At 45.0% G+C, this 21,167-nt stretch overlaps 1 protein-coding gene across 2 annotated transcripts; it reads left to right on the top strand.

The window, feature by feature from the left end:
- The first annotated feature begins 390 nt into the window (after window positions 1-390).
- Window positions 391-20,964, top strand: TSEN15 (tRNA splicing endonuclease subunit 15). 2 transcript variants are annotated; one of them, XM_069968973.1, is made up of 4 exons: window positions 391-515; window positions 2,612-2,693; window positions 5,144-5,285; window positions 20,604-20,964. In XM_069968973.1, the coding sequence occupies exons 1-4, from the start codon at window positions 444-446 to the stop codon at window positions 20,806-20,808; spliced, it is 501 nt and encodes a 166-aa protein (XP_069825074.1). In that variant the 5' UTR covers window positions 391-443; the 3' UTR covers window positions 20,809-20,964. The 2 variants fall into 2 exon arrangements, with proteins under 2 accessions (XP_069825074.1, XP_069825073.1); XM_069968972.1 differs by lacking the exon at window positions 391-515 and adding an exon at window positions 749-890.
- Window positions 20,965-21,167: the final 203 nt, after the last annotated feature.

Raw genomic sequence — 21,167 nt, forward strand, 5'->3', positions numbered from 1 at the left:
TCTTCTAGGTATATAGTACATACAAAGCTCTGCTATACACACTACACTCTCCTCTAGGTGCACAGTACATACACAGCTCTGCTATACACACTACACTCTCTTCTAGGTATATAGTACATACACAGCTCTGCTATACACACTACACTCTCTTCTAGGTGCACAGCACATACACAGCTCTGCTATACACACTACACTCTCTTCTAGGTATATAGTATATACACAGCTCTGCTGTACACACTACACTCTCTTCTAGGTGCACAGTACATACACAGCTCTGCTGTACACACTACACTCTCTTCTAGGTATATAGTACATACAAAGCTCTGCTATACACACTACACATAAATACGTGACTCCGCCCACACATGTGGCGGATCACGTGGTCATGACGTCACCGCAGGTCCTTCAGCTCTCCAGAGTTTGGTATCTCCCGCCTGCTTCTCATGGACAGTCCTGCTGAACTAACAGCCGGTGCCCGGGAAGGGGCGGAGCCATGGATAGCGGAACACCCGAAGGTGAGAAAGCAGGGTGGGGAGCTGCAGACAGGGTTAGCCCTTCTGTGTCCGCACGACTGGTGCTTATATCTATAGAGCGCTGCTGTCATGGTAATGGCTGGAGTGTATGGGCTCCCGGCAAGTGTGACGTCACCGGGTCACGTGAGGAGGTCACATGATGGCCTTGAGTGCAGCGCGCGGTGTCCAGTAGTAGACGTAGGGGAGAATGTTCAATGGATAAAGTCTATTAGAAGCAGTGTTAGCTTAGCCCTGGCCTCACCAACACACTACCGCAGCATCCCGTGCACACATTGCAGTTTTATGGCCACTTTGTTATATTTGTGTCTGAAGCTTGGGGCGCTGTGCACGCTGGGAGTTGTAGTTTTGGAACAGCTGGTAACTAAATGCTGTTTTAAGTGATCTCTTTTACATGTTGCCGAAAAATCCGCCTGGAAATCCGCAGCCTGTCAGAAACCTCGCCCCTCTTGTCCTCAGGTTGTCTGTGTGGTTTTACAGATCAGTTATTCAAGTGAATGGATCAGAGTTGTAATACCACAAACAACCTGAGGACAGGGGTGGCACTGTTTTATTGTATATGACATCTCCTTGGTATAGGCCTCCATATCAGTTCAGTTACAGTGTTACGGTCATCATAGAAAACTTTTGAAATGTCATAGAGAGATGTCAAAAGTCTTCATCAGTCCGGGTCTGAGTGCTCAGACTTGTACTGATCGGGAGAACGAGCCAGGAGAAGACTGTGCTGCCTGATCCTCTCCCGACTCTATGATAGGGTTCCATTGTTTCTAAAGGAGTCACGTCATGGAGGGGCTGGAGTTTCTTCCCACTTGGGGTGGGTCGGCCCGTCTCCAGTGCTTCAGCCTGGGCCTGGTTGTACAGTCACTTTAAAGTATTGTATTGCCCCCAAAAAGTTATACAAATCACCAATATACACTTATTACAGGAAATGCTTATAAAGTGCTTTTTTCCCTGCACTTACTACTACATCAAGGCTTCACTTCCTGGATAACATGGTGATGTCACTTCCTGGATAACATGGTGATGTCACTTCCTGTATAACATGGTGATGTCACTTCCTGTATAACATGGTGATGTCACTTTCTGAATAACATGGTGATGTCACTTCCTGGATAACATGGTGATGTCACTTCCTGGATAACATGAGGATGTCACTTCCTGGATAACATGAGGATGTCACTTCCTGGATAACATGGTGATGTCACTTCCTGAATAAACATGGTGATGTCACTTCCTGGATAAACATGGTGATGTCACTTCCTGGATAACATGGTGATGTCACTTCCTGGATAACATGGTGATGTCACTTCTTGGATAACATGGCGATGTCACGACCCGACTCCCAGAGCTGTGCGGGCTGTGGCTGCCGGAGAGGATGATGGCAGAGGGATGTTCAGTGTCCCTCCAGTGCCCTGTGTCCCTCAGTGTCCCCCTCCCATCATCCTCTCCAGCAGCCACAGCCCGCACAGCTCTGGGAGTCGGGTTGTGACATCACCATGTTATCCAGGAAGTGACATCACCATGTTATCCAGGAAGTGACATCACCCTGTTATCCGGGAAGTGACATCACCATGTTATCCAGGAAGTGACATCACCATGTTATCCAGGAAGTGACATCACCACGTTATCCAGGAAGTGACATCACCACGTTATCCAGGAAGTGAAGCCTTGATGCAGTAGTAAGTGCAGGGGAAAAAGCTCTTTATAAGTATTTCCTATAATAAGTGTATATTGGTGATTTGTATAACTTTTAGGGGGCAATAAAATACTTCACCAAAAATGTTCACCAGACTTCTCCTTGAAGCTCCTGACACTCCTCACTGATCGCCTGTGGGGGCAACAGAGCTCTGAGGGCATGCCTTGTGGCCTCTTTGCTTTCTGTGGATGTGCTGGGTATTGCCGCATGATACAGCGGACCTGCATGCAGTACCGGGCACGGCCACAACACAATGTATGGCACTGTGCCTGCTAATGAAAAGGCTGCACTGCTTAAAAGAGGCAAAGCTCTGTAATATATTACATGAGGTTTTTTTTTTTATAACCAGACAATAAGGATTATTTTCATTAAATTTTCTTTGCAGTTTAAGGAGATGATGGCGCTGGATGTGGCGGACACTACGCAGGTCTATGCAGCGTTTCTAGTCTACATGGATCTCCTAGAAGGTACAAAAAAAATTACAATAAAAATGAAAATATAACTTTTAATTATCAGATTGAAACCTGATCAATCAGTCACCAGAACACCCAGCACCAATTATTATTGTTATTTCGGCTTAAAGGGGTATTCCACTCAAACATAACTTTTGATATGTTGCTGCCCATGGTGAGATTAACAATTCCTTCCATACTTGTTATTATGTATTCAGTCTCCTTCCCCCAGTACTGAGCTGCTTCTTTCTGCTGAAGACACAAAAATCTGTGAGTGAGCTTTTCTCCCCGTCTCCCCCCTCCCTTCTGAGATGGCTGATGTAAACAAGTCCCTGGCAGGCTTTATCTGCAACATTGTAGCTTCTGTGTAATGCTGGGAGGGTTAATCACAGTGAGTTCATCAGCAACTTGACCTCAGAATAACCCTCCCAGCATTACAAAAAAAGCTACAGTGTTGCAGATAAAGCCTGCCAGGGACTTGTTTACATCAGCCGTCTCAGAAGGGAGGGGGGAGGAGGGAGAGAAAAGATCACACACTGATCACACACAGGGTTTAATAAAGACGTCCTAACTTACAAGGGCAAGAGAATGAGTGAGCAAGGTCCCAAAGACCCATGTAGGTCATCCATACTCCTCCCGCCAATCCAATACGTGTCTCATGGGGACCATACTGCATTAAAAAGTTCTAGTTTATTGTAAAAGGGGTTATCTAGCGCTACAAAAACATGTCCACTTTCTTCCAGAGACAGCCCCACCCTTGTCTCCAGGTCAGGTGGGGTTTGCAATTAAGCTCCATTAACTTGTTTTTGTAGTTCTGGATTACACCTTTAAAGAGGACGGGGGCACGGGGGGGGGGGGGGTGACAGGCTCCCGACCCCCCCATTACAGCCCCCTATACTCACCTGATCCCGCCAGGTCCCGCTTCCTGATCCGGTTGGGTCACGGAGATATGAGCGCCCGAAGCCCGGCTCGCGCCCTCACAGGAGAGTCCGATGCCCATAGAGAATGACGGAGCATCGGACGCTCCATTGTTCTGACATCCTGTACCCTAGAGCTGGTAAGGAGAGTCCTCCTCCTCCACCCCTGGCAGTCAGGCCCCTTGCTGCAGTCAGTGTATGAAGAATTTGTTTGAGCATCTTCTTACCTAGTGGGGAAGGGAACAAGTTCAAGAGGAAGGGGAGAGGCGAGAGAGAGCGCTGGTGACCCGTCACCTCCTGTATAAGAGCCTGAACTTCAAACCAAAGAACACAACCAAAAAATATGGGGGAGGGGGCCTCCTGCATCTTCACACCGCCAACAAGTATATGGGATGGATGGGTGGAAGGGATGCACCAATGCTGGGGTGTGGTACCAGAAATGGAGGCGTTTGTACTGGGTCTCTTTCTGTGATGCCGGGTGCGTGACATACCCGCTGTGAGCGGAGGCACGGGGATGGGTGAGTTCACTTGCTTATTATTTTCTTTCACCCCCCTGCCTGCCAAACTTAGGGTGTTATTACATGGCCCGATGGGGACCCGATAATAACTGTAAGCGAGCGCTCGTTTACTGGGCCTATTACACAGCCCGATAATCGTTTAACAAGGGCTGCATGGACATCGTTACCGATGTCCTTGTAGCCCTTACTTAAACCGTGTACATTACCTATCCATGGTCCAGGGCTCCTCTTGCGGTCCGCTTCTCACCGGGTCTCGCGTGCGGCAGCTTCAGAGCGGTCTGTCTCCTGACAGGCCGCTCAGCCAAGCACTGGCCGCGGCGGTCCTTTCCTGTGATTGGCTGAGCGGCCTCTCAGCTAAGACTGCTCTGAAGCTGCAGCATCCAAGACCTGGTGAGATGCGGACCACAAGAGGAGCCCTGGACCATGGATAGGTAACGTATGCACTTTGCAAATCGCCGGCCGCGCACCGCTATTACACGTAGCAATGCGCGGTCGGTGCCCGACAATTACAGGTCCTAAACAATATCAACGATCAGCCGATGATCGTGGTAATTGGCTGATCGTTGTGTTTATTACACGGAACGGTAATCAGCCGGATAGGGCGGATTATCGTTCCGTGTAATAATACCCTTAGTGTTACTCTTTCAATTAAAAGGTTTTTTTTTTTTAAGTAACAGTAATACTTTAAAGGGGAAGTGGTTGTCCCACAAAATCAAGTTCCTGTCCTCAGGATGAGGGATAAATGGCATATTGCAGCTCCCGTGCAGAATGAATGGAGGGGCAATGCTGCACCATTGAGCAGGGAGAATAGGGTCCCTGTTCTTGCGATCACAGAAAGTCCCAGCAGTCCCATTAGTTATGATCAGTCCTGATTTCATGGGACAACTCCCTTTAACCAGTTCATTATGTAGTGTAAGAACTTTTTTGGTTTCATGGTCATTGAATTGTTTTATAGCTTGTAAGTTTTCTATCTGCTGAGTCGTAGATGTTGGTTTTAGCTTCACCTTCACTAATACGCCATCTCTTATAGTAAGGAACTGGAACAATGTGCAGATCATGAGCTCCTCAGACCTTCGTATCATTTACCTGTGTGGGAAAGAGAAGAACGACGATGACAACTCATCCCAAGTCATAGTCCCCACTGCAGTCTCTGTGCCGTGCAGCCATGAGAGGTACGTGACCTGATCACATCTGACTGCTCCGCCATCAATACCTTCACTTCATGTTGGACATGTTGGACCATTATATGTAGAAGTCCTTGTGTTCAGATGATGGAGGGGTATTCTTATATTGAAGGACCCCCTGTATAATAGGATTGTTGCACGCATTGGTGCTTTATTAAAGACTCTTCTGCACCTAAAGCTAAGAAAAATATGGTGGTTGGGCAGCTCCTTAAAGTGTCACTGTCATTTAAATTTTTCAGTGAAGGCAGGAGAATGAGCCACAGGTATTGAATTTAATGCGACTCTGTACCCACAATCTGACCCCCCCCAAACCACTTGTACCCTCTTATAGCTGCTTTTAATCCAAGATCTGTCCTGGGGTCCGTTCGGCAGGTGATGCAGTTATTGTCCTAAAAAACAACTTTTAAACTTACAGCCCCGTGCCCAGCGGCCGGGGCTTAGAATATCTGTGTCCTAACTTTGCACCACCCCTCCATCCCTCCTCCCCACCTTCTTCATCATTAGAAATGCCACTGGAACATTTTCTCCTGTCTGAACACTGCACAGGTGCCCTAACCATCCAGCCCATGTTCATTATTCACACAGCTGATGAATAGGAAACAATCTGCCCAGAGCATTCATAATGATGAGGAGGGACAGAGAGGTGTGCCAGCCTAATGCTTAAACATTCTAAGCCCCGGCCGTTGGCCACGAGGCTGCAAGTTTAAAAGTTGTTTTTTAGAACAATAACTGCATCACCTGCCGAGTGGACCCCAGGACAGATCTTGGATTAAAAGCAGCTATCCGAAGGTACAATCGGTTTGGGGGGTCAGATTGTGGGTACAGAGTCGCTTTAAACGTGCTCCCACATCATTATCCCTCTCACACTCTGTACATGAACATCCATAAGTGGGCAGTGTGTTAAGCCAACATTGCTCTTATGTATACTGGCAGCTATTGAGAAGAAGCATAAATCACTTGCCATATATAACAATAACAACAGCGTCTCCAAAATATTGGAAGTCCTGCACAGGCCGAATACATTGTCTTCTTGTAATTTTACCTGTGGATCGCGGAACACAACTTAAGGCAGACTCGTATTCTGTGAATGGGATTCAGACTTCACACCGTTGTCTGCCAATACACTGAGAAGAAGTCATGGGAAACCTAAGAGAACTTTCCCTTTACTGGGATTTCTTGCCATTGACATCCTGCCAGATGTTCTGTAGCAGCGGTAATAGTGTAGGCCTCCCCTGGCCATAGGGTGTATAATGATCCAATTCACTACAGAAAAGGGGATAACACTGGACTCTTACTAATCTGCATTACAAACCTAATCTGGAAAATTGAAATTGTGGTATAAAGAAGAATATAGAGATTGCAGGATTGAATAGGATTCTACTTCCATGTTTCCTAAATACAAATATATATTTAGTTATGTTCCTTTCAGCTTTTAATCCAAGAACGTGTCTGGATGGTGTTCCCGGCCAGCTGGCAGCAGGTATATAGATGGCAGATCTTTTTAGATGGAACACAGGGTAGCACAGTAAAAGGTGAGAGCACGTTGGGGTTGGGAGTGTTGGAAGCGGCTTGGCAGCCATACAGAAACAGCTCAGTACACTGTTACTAGGCTGGTACAGACAGATCTCTGGTGCAGAGTGTAAGGGCCATATTAGACAGACTGATATTTCAAACCTGTCAGGTCAGCGCTCACTTGCTCCTTGTTCCCTGCTTGCTCTTGGCGCTATTGCACGCACCAACAGCGAGCAGGTAAGAGCAGCACACGCGGGGGGCAGGGGGTCCGGGTGGCCCATAGGAGAGAGCCACCACTACTATTACATGGAGGGACAGCCAGAAGACCGTCGCTATTGGCATTTTGGTTATGCTTTAAGGCGAATGTACCATCGGGTTCATCGCTTTAAAGGACAACTCCCACGGGACCTGAAAACAAAAAAAACCCACAGACACACACACACACCATACTCACCATCCCTCTGGTGACAATCGCCATTTGAATCGCCCGCCGTCCGCGTCTCCGTCACCTCTTACCTCAAGTGCACCAGCAGCCTTTTCTCTCCCATTTACTTTACATGAAGACGCCGAGGAGGAAGAAGACCTGGCCTGCCCCCTGGCTCTGACGTCGACGTCACAAGATGGCGCCCAGGAGAAGAGGGCGGTGACTACAGTAATTGCCAATGTATTCTTTATTTAACTTCCGGGGGGGGGGGGGGGGGGGGGGGGGAGGTCAGGGGTCCGAAAGTGGGGGATGGGGGCCAGACCGCTTATTTAAACACATTACAAAGTTATATAACTTTGTAATGTGTGTTAAATAAGCTAAAAAAAATTTCGTGGGAGTTGTGCTTTAAGTGTTTTGGATAAATAGACTTGCGCTGGAAAGCTGGTGCCGTGTTCCTTTTTTCGAACTGCTGCTGTTTCCCGCGCACGGCGCCTCTCTGTTTCCAGGCACCGTCCCTGCCTGGAGCACTGGAGGCAGGCCCGTCCGTTCCCAGTGTGACGATCTACGCTCTATGATGCGGCTCCATTACAATCAATAGAGCCATGTCACCACACTGAGGGTCGTTAGGCCCGCCTCCACTGCTTTAGGCTGCAGTGCCCAGGAATAGAGTAGCGCCGTGCGCAGGAACCAGGCGGCGGTCCAAAAAAAAAAAAAAGGGACGCGTCACCAGCTGCCCCGCCTGACCCGTCCATTCATATAAAAAACTTAGTGATATACCTGATTGTACATTCACTTTAAATCAACGATCAGCTGACGACGTGCATATCTGCTGATCATTGATTTAAAATATCAGCTATTACACAAAATGATAATCGACCAAGTGCGGCTGATAGTGTAATAGTAGCCTTAGGTGTCCTCCATTCTTCCCCCTTACAAGGAGGTGTAGCCCTTACTGGAGAGATACCCAGGGTGCAGTTACTGATAGACATTACAACCACCAATATTGGGCTGAGCTAAATAAGTAGTCAGGATAGATCTGCAGCAGGCAAATGGAACACCAGGCAGGATTAGGAGGTCAGGTCAGGGGTCAGTATACAGAAAGTCAGGCCAGCCAGGTCAAGCAAAGGGAGTGACAGAAATGCAAACAGCAAAATTGCAGCATTGGAAGGTTTACGTGATCCCCTTTAAGGAGACGTCACATGGCGTGACAGGTCCTGATCCTAAGGCTGGAATTACACAGCAGTGGAAGCTCATAAATCACAGAGCTGTGGCCTCCTATCATCATGGTGACCATCACTATCATAGACAGGAGCAACCACTTAATGGGAAACAACAGCAGCAGTATATGGGATATGGTGGATACAGCAGCAGTATATGGGATATGGTGGATACAGCAGCAGCTGTATATGGGATATGGATACAGCAGCAGTATATGGGATATGATGGATACAGCAGCAGTACATGGGATATGATGGATACAGCAGCAGTATATGGGATATGGTGGATACAGCAGCAGCTGTATATGGGATATGGTGGATACAGCAGCAGCTGTATATGGGATATGATGGATACAGCAGCAGTATATGGGATATGGTGGATACAGCAGCAGTATATGGGATATGGTGGATACAGCAGCAGTATATGGGATATGGTGGATACAGCAGCAGTATATGGGATATGGTGGATACAGCAGCAGTATATGGAATATGGATACAGCAGCAGTATATGGGATATGGTGGATACAGCAGCAGTATATGGGATATGGTGGATACAGCAGCAGTATATGGGATATGATGGATCCAGCAGCAGTATATGGGATATGATGGATCCAGCAGCAGTATATGGGATATGATGGATCCAGCAGCAGTATATGGGATATGGTGGATACAGCAGCAGTATATGGGATATGGTGGATACAGCAGCAGTATATGGGATATGGTGGATACAGCAGCAGTATATGGGATATGGTGGATACAGCAGCAGTATATGGGATATGGTGGATACAGCAGCAGTATATGGGATATGGTGGATACAGCAGCAGTATATGGGATATGGTGGATACAGCAGCAGTATATGGGATATGATGGATACAGCAGCAGTATATGGGATATGATGGATACAGCAGCAGTATATGGGATATGGTGGATACAGCAGCAGTATATGGGATATGGTGGATACAGCAGCAGTATATGGGATATGGTGGATACAGCAGCAGTATATGGGATATGGTGGATACAGCAGCAGTATATGGGATATGGTGGATACAGCAGCAGTATATGGGATATGATGGATACAGCAGCAGTATATGGGATATGATGGATACAGCAGCAGTATATGGGATATGGTGGATACAGCAGCAGTATATGGGATATGATGGATACAGCAGCAGTATATGGGATATGGTGGATACAGCAGCAGTATATGGGATATGGTGGATACAGCAGCAGTATGTGGGATATGGTGGATACAGCAGCAGTATGTGGGATATGATGGATAAAGCAGCAGTATATGGGATATGGATACAGCAGCAGTATATGGGATATGGTGGATACAGCAGTAGTATATGGGATATGATGGATACAGCAGCAGTATATGGGATATGGATACAGCAGCAGTATATGGGATATGATGGATACAGCAGCAGTATATGGGATATGATGGATACAGCAGCAGTATATGGGATATGGATACAGCAGCAGTATATGGGATATGGTGGATACAGCAGCAGTATATGGGATATGGTGGATACAGCAGCAGTATATGGGATATGGTGGATACAGCAGCAGTATATGGGATATGGTGGATACAGCAGTAGTATATGGGATATGATGGATACAGCAGCAGTATATGGGATATGGATACAGCAGCAGTATATGGGATATGATGGATACAGCAGCAGTATATGGGATATGATGGATACAGCAGCAGTATATGGGATATGGATACAGCAGCAGTATATGGGATATGATGGATACAGCAGCAGTATATGGGATATGATGGATACAGCAGCAGTATATGGGATATGATGGATACAGCAGCAGTATATGAGATATGGATACAGCAGCAGTATATGGGATATGATGGATACAGCAGCAGTATATGGGATATGATGGATACAGCAGCAGTATATGGGATATGATGGATACAGCAGCAGTATATGGGATATGGTGGATACAGCAGCAGTATATGGGATATGGATACAGCAGCAGTATATGGGATATGGATACAGCAGCAGTATATGGGATATGATGGATACAGCAGCAGTATATGGGATATGGATACAGCAGCAGTATATGGGATATGATGGATACAGCAGCAGTATATGGGATATGATGGATACAGCAGCAGTATATGGGATATGGTGGATACAGCAGCAGTATATGGGATATGATGGATACAGCAGCAGTATATGGGATATGATGGATACGGCAGCAGCAGTATATGGGATATGACGGATACGGCAGCAGTATATGGGATATGATGGATACAGCAGCAGCAGTATATGTAATATTTCTGTGTCTGCAATTTTAGCCCTAGCAATGTCCCCTGCCCAGTGTGAATGGTGGTAGAGGAGAGCTGACCAGATTTGTCTTTTTGTCTGAGCTTACCACATGACACAGGCCTACAAGTGATTTACAGCCACATAGGGAGCCCGCATTGGCCGTCTGTCAGTAACATGCGGCTTTTGCTCTTCTACCTATTAAATCTATTGCTAATGATATCCTGGTGTTTCTTCTCCCTATGTGTCGCCTCCATTCAGCCTGAGTTATAGGGCTACGAGTGAGCTGTACACATTCCCCCCTTGGGGCCAATGCTGAATTCCTCCCATTATGCGCCAGGCATTTTACATTAGCTATACAGCCAGGTATGATTGGTTTTAGTGGTGCAGCACAGATGGCGGGTTTCATCTGAAGTAAACATACTGTATGATAATATGTATTACACTAGGCCAAATGTCTCATTGTTATCAGAACATATCGGAAACCCCCTTCTAGAAAAGATTTTGTCACATTCTTTTATACATGGTCCATTGTAAGACATTAGGGTTATTGCCATCTCATAAAGTGGTGGCTCCTAGAGGTTGTCCCCCTCCCCCATAATCCTGAGACTGCAGTGCGGGCCTCCCGCTGTAGCAGAATGTTCCCCATCCCTGCTCTAGGATACTACTTTTATTTACCTATTCCGAGTTTGTCCACCCCAATTTTTTTTTTTTCAATCAACTTGTGCCTATTAAAAAAATTTCAAGTGTTCCAGTACTTATCAGCTGCTGCATGTCCTGCACAAAGTGGTGTTTTCTTTCCACTCTGGAGAGCAGGAGAAGTTTTCTATGGGGATTTGCTACTGCTCTGGACAGTTTCTGACATGGACAGAGGTGGCAGCAGAGAGCACTATGGCAGACTGGAGAGAATACACCACTTCCTGCAGGACATGCAGCAGCTGATAAGTATGGGAAGGCATGAGATTTTTTAATAGACGTAAATTACAAATCTCTGGCACCAGTTGATTTGAAAGAATTTTTTTTTGTGAACTACCCCTTTAATAGGATTCTCTAATGCGCAGCTCTATAAACAGTCATAGTAAGAATCAGATTTCAGGTGTTGGAAGCCAAAAAAGGTGATGAGAAATCGGCGTAGAATTGGCAGCCGTAGTCTATAACATCAGGCACATGAGCACTTACAGTGTTTGCTCTGCCAAACAGAGACGCTATAGATGAGCGAAATGAGTGAAATTCCAGGATTTACTAGAGTAGAGTAAGAGAGTTCCAGTGAGGAATTCCAGTTACTATGAGTATTTCCTGTCACTATGGCAGGAGGAGAGATCTCCCGTGTTTATCGGGAGTCCCCGAGGTCTCTGGTTGTCATTTAGAAGTGTTTTCCAAGATTTCTTAAAAATTTAAAACTGTCCTCCAGCTGGAACCTGTATAAAATAGGAGAAAAAAAACAAAACAAAAAACTTGCACTTAAAGGGGTATTCTGTTAAAAAATAACTTTTCATATGTTGCTGCCTATGGGGATAACATAACAAACAGTGGCTGAGCGATCCTGTTTCCACTTTCTAGATGGAGATGTCTGGGGGTGACAGCCTGCTCAGCCTATCACTAGCCATGGCGCTGTCCTGTCTCAGCTGAGGGGGCTGTCACCCTCAGACAAGTTTGTCTCAGAAGTGGAGACTGATTCGCCATGGGCAGCAACCTGTGACAAGTTATATTGGAGCGGAATACCCCTTTAATTCCATCCTGCTTCTGTGCTCTCTGCTGGGTCTGCTGTGCTTATGGCGATATTATTCATTTTACATGATTATCACATCAGTCCCGGTCCCCACTGGGACTCACAATCTAAGGCCAGGTTCACATTTGCAACAGGGCTCCGTCACAGACTCCATTTGGCACCACAAAACAGAGCTGGATGGGCCATTGAACAACGGATCGAGACAAATCCAATTGACTTCAATGGGGTCCATTCATTCTGCAGGATTTGACCAGACCAGAAAAGTGAAGGCTGGCAGTATTTTGTTTTCTCAGATTCTTCTCCGACACAGGTGTGAACCATACTCATGTTTTTGGAGTTAGGGTGGGTTCATACTGAGGAATTCTCGCGGTTAATGTCCGCGGAATTCTGCAGAATGTCCGCGCGCACGGCCGCGCGCCTTTCCGCCGTCTCCATAGACACCATTCTATGGGCCGGCGCATTCCGCTATCCGCCGAAAGAAGTGACATGTTATCCAGGAAGTGACATCACCATGTTATCCAGGAAGTGACATCACCATGTTATCCAGGAAGTGACATCACCATGTTATCCAGGAAGTGAAGGCTTGATGCAGTAGTAAGTGCAGGGAAAAAACACTTTATGTGCATTTCCCATAATAAGTGTATATTGGGGATTTGTATAACTTTTGGGGGGCAATACAATACTTTAATAAAAATTTTCGCAGGACTTTTCCTTTAAGGGTACTATTACATGGGCCGACTACGGCCCGATCACTTTAGTAAATAAGCGCCTATCTGCTAGATCAGCACTCGTTTACTGGACCTATTAGACAGCCTGATAATTGGGCAGTAAGGGCTGCATGGACATTGTTAGTGATGTCCATGCAGCCCTTGCCCAAACACCTGATACCTTACCTCTCCCTGCTCCCGATTTTCTCTCCTTTAATCTGCAGCAGCTTCCCGGCGGCCTGTCAGGTGACCGAGTGGCCTGTCAGGTGACCGGCTGCTCAGCCAATCACAGGCTGGGACTGCCGACGCAGCCGCCAGGACCGGGAAGCTGCGGAGCACAGGAGAGAAGACCGGGAGCGGGAAGAGGTAAGGTATCATGTGTTTGGGCATCGTCCAAACCTAAACCAACGATCAGCCAATCATTTCACCGGCTGATCGCTATCTCTATTACACGGAGCGATAATCGTCTGAATCGGGCCGATTATCACTCCATGCAATAGGGCCCTAAATGCAAGGTATTATTTTTTTAAGCTGCTTACACCTGTTTTAACTTTTTTTTTTGTTTCATATTTCTTGTCCCAAAAAAAGTCAGACTGGCGCGTTGTTTAATAGCTGAAGCACAAAAAAAGAAAATTGGAGAAAGTTCCATGAAGTTTTTTTTTTTTTTTTTCCAATTATAGAAACATTTTGAGCCTAAAAAAGTAAATCTGAAAAGAATTCCCAGATGGTCATAGTCACAGGAACAGTCATAGAGAATCTCACTTTTTACGTTGCTTTTTGTTGAATGTGATCTGTTTCATGGCCGATATGTCCAGCGCATGTTTCATTGTTCGGCCGCATAAACCAGAATTTAAAGTGATGTGGATGGAGGACTTGGTGTTATTTTAACTTGTGATCGGGATAAACTCCAAATCCCCATGAGAACTCTGCGTTTCTGCAGCCACTTCTACGCTCGCAGCAACACAAGCCCCTGATTGTTCAGGATCCTCCCCGGGGGAACAACGTCCATTCATTTCCTACAGTCACTTGTACAAACGCAGTGCGGTGTGTGAGGCTTCTGTGCCCGTTGTCTGTCTCTGAATATTCAGCGGTTTTAGGAAGAACAGGGCTGAAGTGGAGACTCTGGTGTTCTCTCGTGCCCGGCCATAGAGAAATTACTGTTCCCCCTCAATGTCCTTCATTCATCTTCTGTCCTTCCTTGTAATGCAACCTGACAATGTAGATGTGTTTTTATTTTATTCCGACACCGGGTACTTTAAAGGCGTTCATTGTTGGATGTAATAGAATGAAAGGAAGTCCATGTAGAGCGCTATGATTGGGGAATGTACGAGCGAGAGAGACCATACAAAGCGGACGTTATAGTATGTAGTAGTGAGCTGCGGGTATCTATAACATACAAGGCATGATAATTTTAATCAGAAGAAGATGTGACCACAGGGCTAGACATGAAAGAGAGCTACGGGAGGCCATACTAAGCAACAAGATAAATGGAGACGCCCTTAAAGCATACAAGTTTATTACATAATTCTACCCACTAAAGACCACCAAAAAAATCATGTTACCTCGAGTACAGCGGGTGGAAAGCCTGTATCCATATTAGCAGACGCCACACCGACCATACACATTATGGTTGTCCTAAACTTGCGATTTTGGCAGGATCAGCCAATCATCTGTTTACGAAAGACTCCTGATCTCCCCCCGGCCCTCCCAACAGCAAATATTAGGTTAGAGATGGATCAGGCAGTTGTGGGTCAGCATGCCCGATCATTGGATTCTGTGTGAGAGTGCAATTACACAATGTTTGTGCCCACCATGGCATGGATATGTTGGAAATACGTAAAAATGAGGCACTGACATATTCATGCATGGAGAGGGATGGGTCCCGTTACTGTCAATAGCCTGAAAGTGGTCAACTAGTAACAATTGGGTCATTTTTAGAGGACATAAGGTTCTAGTTTTTAATCTTGAAAAACAACGTCCGCCACTCTTCTCTCCCCTAATAAATAATGGAAAAATGATGATGGATTTCTACTGCTCAACAGTATAAGGGCCCTATTACACCGGACGATTATCGTGCGAAAAATCGTTAAATCGGTCGAATTTAAACGATAATCGTTCTGTGTAATTGCAGGCAACGATCGAAAAATTGTTCGTATGTCGTTGATATAGATCTGAACCTCGTTGAATCGTTAATCGTTAGATAATCGTTTGCTGTAAATTAGGTTCTGCATTTTTTCACTAATCGTTCGGTGTAATTGCACATTGTTCATTGTTTTTCTGGGATCAGAAGGAATAAATGATCATAGTAACGATCATAACTAACGATTATCGTTCTGTGTAATATGGTGAACGATTTCAGGTTAACGATAAACAATCGTTAAAAATCGCTCAGTGTAATAAGCCCCTTAAGCAGAGAGGTCAAACTATTTGGGTTTGGTGATGTTCTCCGACCCTGAATGCTCAGTATTTGATGCTGGAAAACATGAATACAGCCTATGGCTTTCATGTGTCTATTACTGAGGAGCGGCTTCTTTCTGGCCACTCTGCCATAAATCCCCGATTGGTGGAGGCTGCCGGGATGGCCACTTTCTAGACATTTCTTCCATCTGTACATTGGATCTCTATAGAAGCTCAACCAGAGTGACCATTGGGTTCTTGGTTCCATGGGATGATTATCGTTCGCATAATCGTTAACGATAGACGATCCAAACGACCGCTGTTGCGAAAGACCTGAAATCCTTCACCCATTTACATTGAAAGATAATCGTTACTTATGATCGTTCTTGCGGTCATCTTGTCGCTATTGCGTTCGTTACTACTGCAAACGACTGAACAACGTCTTATTCAATGTGAACGATTTGCGAACGAGCAACCATAAAAATAGGTCCAGGTCATATTAAACGATCAACAATTTCTCGTTCGGTCGTTAATCGTTAACTGCTATTCAACCGAACGATTATCGCTTAGATTTGAACGACTTAATGATAATCTGAACAATAATCGTCCCGTGGAATAGGGCCCTTACCAAGGTCCTTCTCCAGATCTTTAGTCCCTCCGTATAGTCCTGGCTCTAAGCTCTACAGGCAATTCTTTCCCCCTCCTTTTCTGAATGAGTGGCATTCTGTAACTATAGGAACGCCTGTTTAGTGATGTAACCTGTAACCGGACTCCTAACCAATGAAAACTAAGGCATAGCTGTCACTTCTTTGAGCGGAGAGCGGCAGCTGCGGAGGAGCGCGCTCTCCCATAGAGAGGCTATGGCACACTGAGATGGGCGGGATTCTGCGGCGGAATTCCGCCTAATTTATTCAGTTTGAACATATTCTTACTCTGGTTTTTAGTGTAGTCATAATGAGATTAAAAAAAGTGACAAAAACACATTTTAAACAATTTGATTCCAATAGTTTTTAAACTACAAGAGTGGGCATCACAAAGAACATTCCATACAGTCCATTTTACCGTTTTAGGGTGCGTTCACACCTACAGGATCCGCAGCAGATCCGCAACAGATTTGATGGTGCAGATTTGATGCTGTGTTCACTTATTTAAATGAAATCTGCTGCGGATCTGCTGCAGATCCGCAGCAGAAAATAAGCTGCGGTTCTGGTAAGTGTGAGCGTACCCCTAGGAAGAATTGCACGAAATTAACAGGTTTCAAAATTCAGGCAAAGGTTTTAGAGAATCGTTCGTATGAAAAGGATTACCCAAAAAGTTTAGTACAAAATGATTGAGTGGTTGCAACAAGAGAAGTGCCTTGAAGTTAAACCAAAGAATAAAAAAAAAGCGTAGTCGGGAATGTTTACGAATTCCCTTACGGTATTTTATGAGAGGGTTAGTAAGGAAGGCCATGGAAAACCACTGGTATATATTAGAAATGGTCCCGGTTCTAAGGAGACTGATCTATTGAGCAGATGAATGAGGCCACAATGGATACATAGTCCTTGTTGGATAAGAGAGTCCTTTTGGAGTTGAAAGCTACAGTCATTGATTCCAGATGGACTCAATCCATAGCATGTACAGGTGTTGCCGATAGAAACCAATGATGGGAGTTTAGAATACATGATGAAGTGCTGCGCATCTTACGTAGGCCTAGTGAAAGGAGTCTGGGGTAGGTTGCATAACTAAGATTGTGCAAGTGTCGCAAACTCTTTGCTTTCTAGGTCTCATCCAGTTAAAGTGGTTATCCAGTGCTCTTGTCTCCAGTTCAGGTGCGGTTTGCAGTTAAAGAGGACCTGTCACCCCCCCGTGCCGGGGTGACAGGCCCCCGAACCCCCACTAGAGCCCCCTATACTTACCTGATCGGTGACGTAGATTTCAGCGCCTGAAGCCCGGCGCGCGCGCTCTTGAGATGGGTCTGATGCCCATAGAGAATGAATGGTGAGTCCGACGCTCCATTCATTCTCTATAAGCGCGATCAGGTAAATATAGGGGGCTCTAGCGGGGGGTTGGGAGCCTGTCACCCCGGCACAGTGGGTGACAGGTTCCCTTTAAGTTCCATCCACTTCAATGGAACTGAGCAGCAAAACCCCGCCCAAGCTGGAGACAAGAGTGGTGCTGTCTCTGGAAGAAAGTGGCCATGTTTTTGTAGCGCTGGATAACCCCTTTAACAAATGTTAGCAGCAACTGGAGATTTAGGAGAGAGAATACATAAGGAGAAGGTCTATGGGGATTTGCAGTGTCAGACAGAAAAGTATACACCACTTCCTGCAGGACATACAGCAGCTAATAAGTATAGGAAGACTTGAGATTTTTAAGTAGAAGTAAATTACAAATCTATATAACTTTTTGACGCCAGTTGATTTGAAAGAAAAAGATTTTTGCTGGATATCTTTTTGTAACGAAAGAGGTATATTTTATGTATGTGGCGTGTGTTCCTATGAGACTGTTGTAAAGTTTATATGGGTATCTTTTGGTTTTATGGCTATGTACGGAGTGTAATAATATTTTTTATAAGTGATGACCCTTGACCCTGAATTGTAAGTTGATTCCAGGGACGGGTGCTGATATATAAAGATGTTGTGTATGTTTATGTCTGGGCTTGAGAAAGGCTGTAGGTTACTGAAGGGCTGAAACGCGTTGCTGCCTATTATAATCAAGGAATCTGTGTTTTGGAGAAAGTCGTGGCTGAGAAGTCTGTATCTGTACTGGGTCTATACTGAGTCATCTGCGTTTTGATGCCGAGAGTGAGTTATACTAGCTGGGTCCGGGCTGGTTTCTGTGTCCTATTGTCTGGAGGAGCGGACTTTGGTTGGGTCGGCTTTGGCCCTGTGGAGTGTGAAGCATTTATGGTGGTGGGTGCCAGCTTGTACTATACTCAGTGGTTTATAATAATCCAGTGTTGGCACGTCGCACTGGTTTCTAAAGGCTTCATATTACACCTACTGCTCATTTATGATGTTCCAGATAACCTTTCTTTATTGGCTTATTTTGTATAATTTAGTATTGCATTTTTGTGGACTAGTACGTTACAGCTGTATGGCCAGGTTATACTGCCAGTCCATGAGGAACAGCTGTGGGGTGAACCTACTGGGATCCAGATTAGACTGGGTTCACACTACGTTTTTGCAATCTGTTTTTTGCAAAAAAAAAAAAACCAACTGATGCATTTGTGTGCATCTGTTTTAATCCGTTTTTCTATTGACTTCCATTATGATCAAAACGGATCCTTTTTTTTTTAACATACACAAAAACGTAGCTGGCCTTACTTTCGTGTCCGTTAAAAAAAAAAAGGATCCGTTATTTTTATAATGGAAGTCAATGGAAAAACGGATGCATACAAATGCATCTGATTTTCTATCTGTATTTTCATCCGTTTTTTTTTTGCAGAAAACGGATTGCAAAAACGTAGTGTGAACCCAGCCTTAGTTCTTTTTCCTCAGTCTGACAGGATAGAGAATTCACTCTCTTATTCCGGAACAATTCACACCTGATCGTGTACCACTAAAGTCGTAGTATTCTTGAGGCTTAGTTTTTTTTGTTGCATTTTTGGTTTTGATTTTTTTTTTCTTTTTTCTTTGTAAAATATGCACCAAATTTTCCTTTTTCTTTGTCTGCACCAAATGCACTGCAGATAAAACATATGTGAACGTATTTTACCCTTATATATAGTAAACATATAGGAGACAGTCTTCTCATATGATAGTTGGAATGAAGGGAACTGGAGAAGCACTCTTATACATAAATTTGGGGCTTTGTGAACTGTTTTGTACTTTCGTATTGTAAGTTTGCTTCCTTTATTATTATGGGGGCCGCTATCTAGTCTGAGCTGCTTTTAACAGCACTTACTAATATGCTTGACAGCAAGCATCCTGGACAAAGGCAACAATAGATCGGAGGGACCTCAATTGGAGAGTTTTCTGGGCATGCTCTGTGACCTGTGCAGGGAAATCAGACTGATGTTTGAGCATCACCTATTGTGAATGAACTGATCCCATCTCATCTATACACTGGTGTCACCTTTCACTGTACTCCTGTCCTAAGGAGGAGACTACTGACAAGTGATCTGTACAGAACAGCTTATCATTAGGCTTAGTGGTCAGAATAAAATCTGTGAGATTATTTTATACTATAGATGATAAAATAGGTAATTGTCTGATGGCGTGTTCTCTATAAAGGCAGAACATGAAACCCACACCTGCGGTTAGCAGACATAGATTTGCTTTTTTTCCCCCCTTCATCATTTTCTGGCTTAAAGTGTCACTGTTGTTTAAATTTTTTTTGCAGAAATCAATAGTACAGGCAATTTTAAGAAACTTTGTAGTTGGGTTTATTAGCCGAAAAATGCATTTTTATCATGAAAAAGCAATTTGAAGCTCTCCCCCGTGTCTTCATTGTTCTCTATGGAGAGAGGAGGGGTGGAGAGAGATGAGGCACCAAAACAGGACAAGAAAGAGCTAATTTACAGCTACATCACCGGGCTATCTCCTCTGAAGGCAACACTGACCTCTCTGACCTCTGAATACCAGCTTTCACACAGGTCCCGCTGTGTAATCCTTTGTTCTATGCTCTCTGCTGGCGACTAATCTCCCTCCTCCCCCTCCCCTCTCCATAGGTTACACAGGGTCCGACTGATGGAAAAGAGTCGAGATTTCCTGATAATGAGCAGTGAATGAGGGGGGGGGGGGATGACCTGGGGAAAGTCTTTTTGAATGCAGATAATGGCATATTTGCCTAATAACCCCAATTACAAAGTTTCTTGAAATCGCCTGTACTATTGATTTCTGATGATATGATATATATATAAGACAGTGACACCTTAAACTCTGACAGGCAGTTGTTGGCTACACCCCCTGCTTTTAAACCCTGCCCACTTTTCAGACAGTAAAAAGTAGCACAACATACCCTGCACCATAATGCCACTTTCACTGCAAAGCAAACTGTTGTGTACTATAGAGAGTGGTGAATACTCACATACTGCTTATTTTTTATTTTCCAGAATTCAGCAGTTCTTGAAACTGAATCCAAAGCCAGAAAAAGCTGAAAGCGCTGCATGTTCTATCCTCTTAGCGATTGTCGAAACCGACTCCACAATCGTGTATTACAGACTGACGGATGGGTTTGTGGTGCCCGATCCCCCGGATTTTGTTGAAGACGTGGACAATAAACGTTGGAAAAAAAGGAAAATACGGTCTCTGCGGTGACCAGAAGGTGGCGGATCCTGCAGCGGATAGAGCGGCTCACTCTGGAGGAGCGCGCTCCCCTACCAGTCAGTGTTTACAGATGGTCTTTATATAACAAGCCCAGAAGCCTAGTCATGCCTTACTATTACTATATAAAGAAATCTGAGCTCCTGAGAAGCTGCCAGACACTCAGTCTTGTTTTGTGCTGCTAGACACCCTTCTGTATTTGAAGTCTTCAATACACATTAAGACAAATGTTACACATATAAAGCACGGGCATTGAGAGGGGCTTCACTATAATGGAGATTGTTCATATATTGGACCTTGTTAATCAGGTATTGCCATTACTGTGTGGTCTGCACTAAATAAAAGGATCAGTG

The sequence above is a fragment of the Dendropsophus ebraccatus genome, chromosome 4, assembly GCF_027789765.1.
Source record: "Dendropsophus ebraccatus isolate aDenEbr1 chromosome 4, aDenEbr1.pat, whole genome shotgun sequence".
In the NCBI taxonomy this organism is placed as follows: Eukaryota; Metazoa; Chordata; class Amphibia; order Anura; family Hylidae; genus Dendropsophus; species Dendropsophus ebraccatus.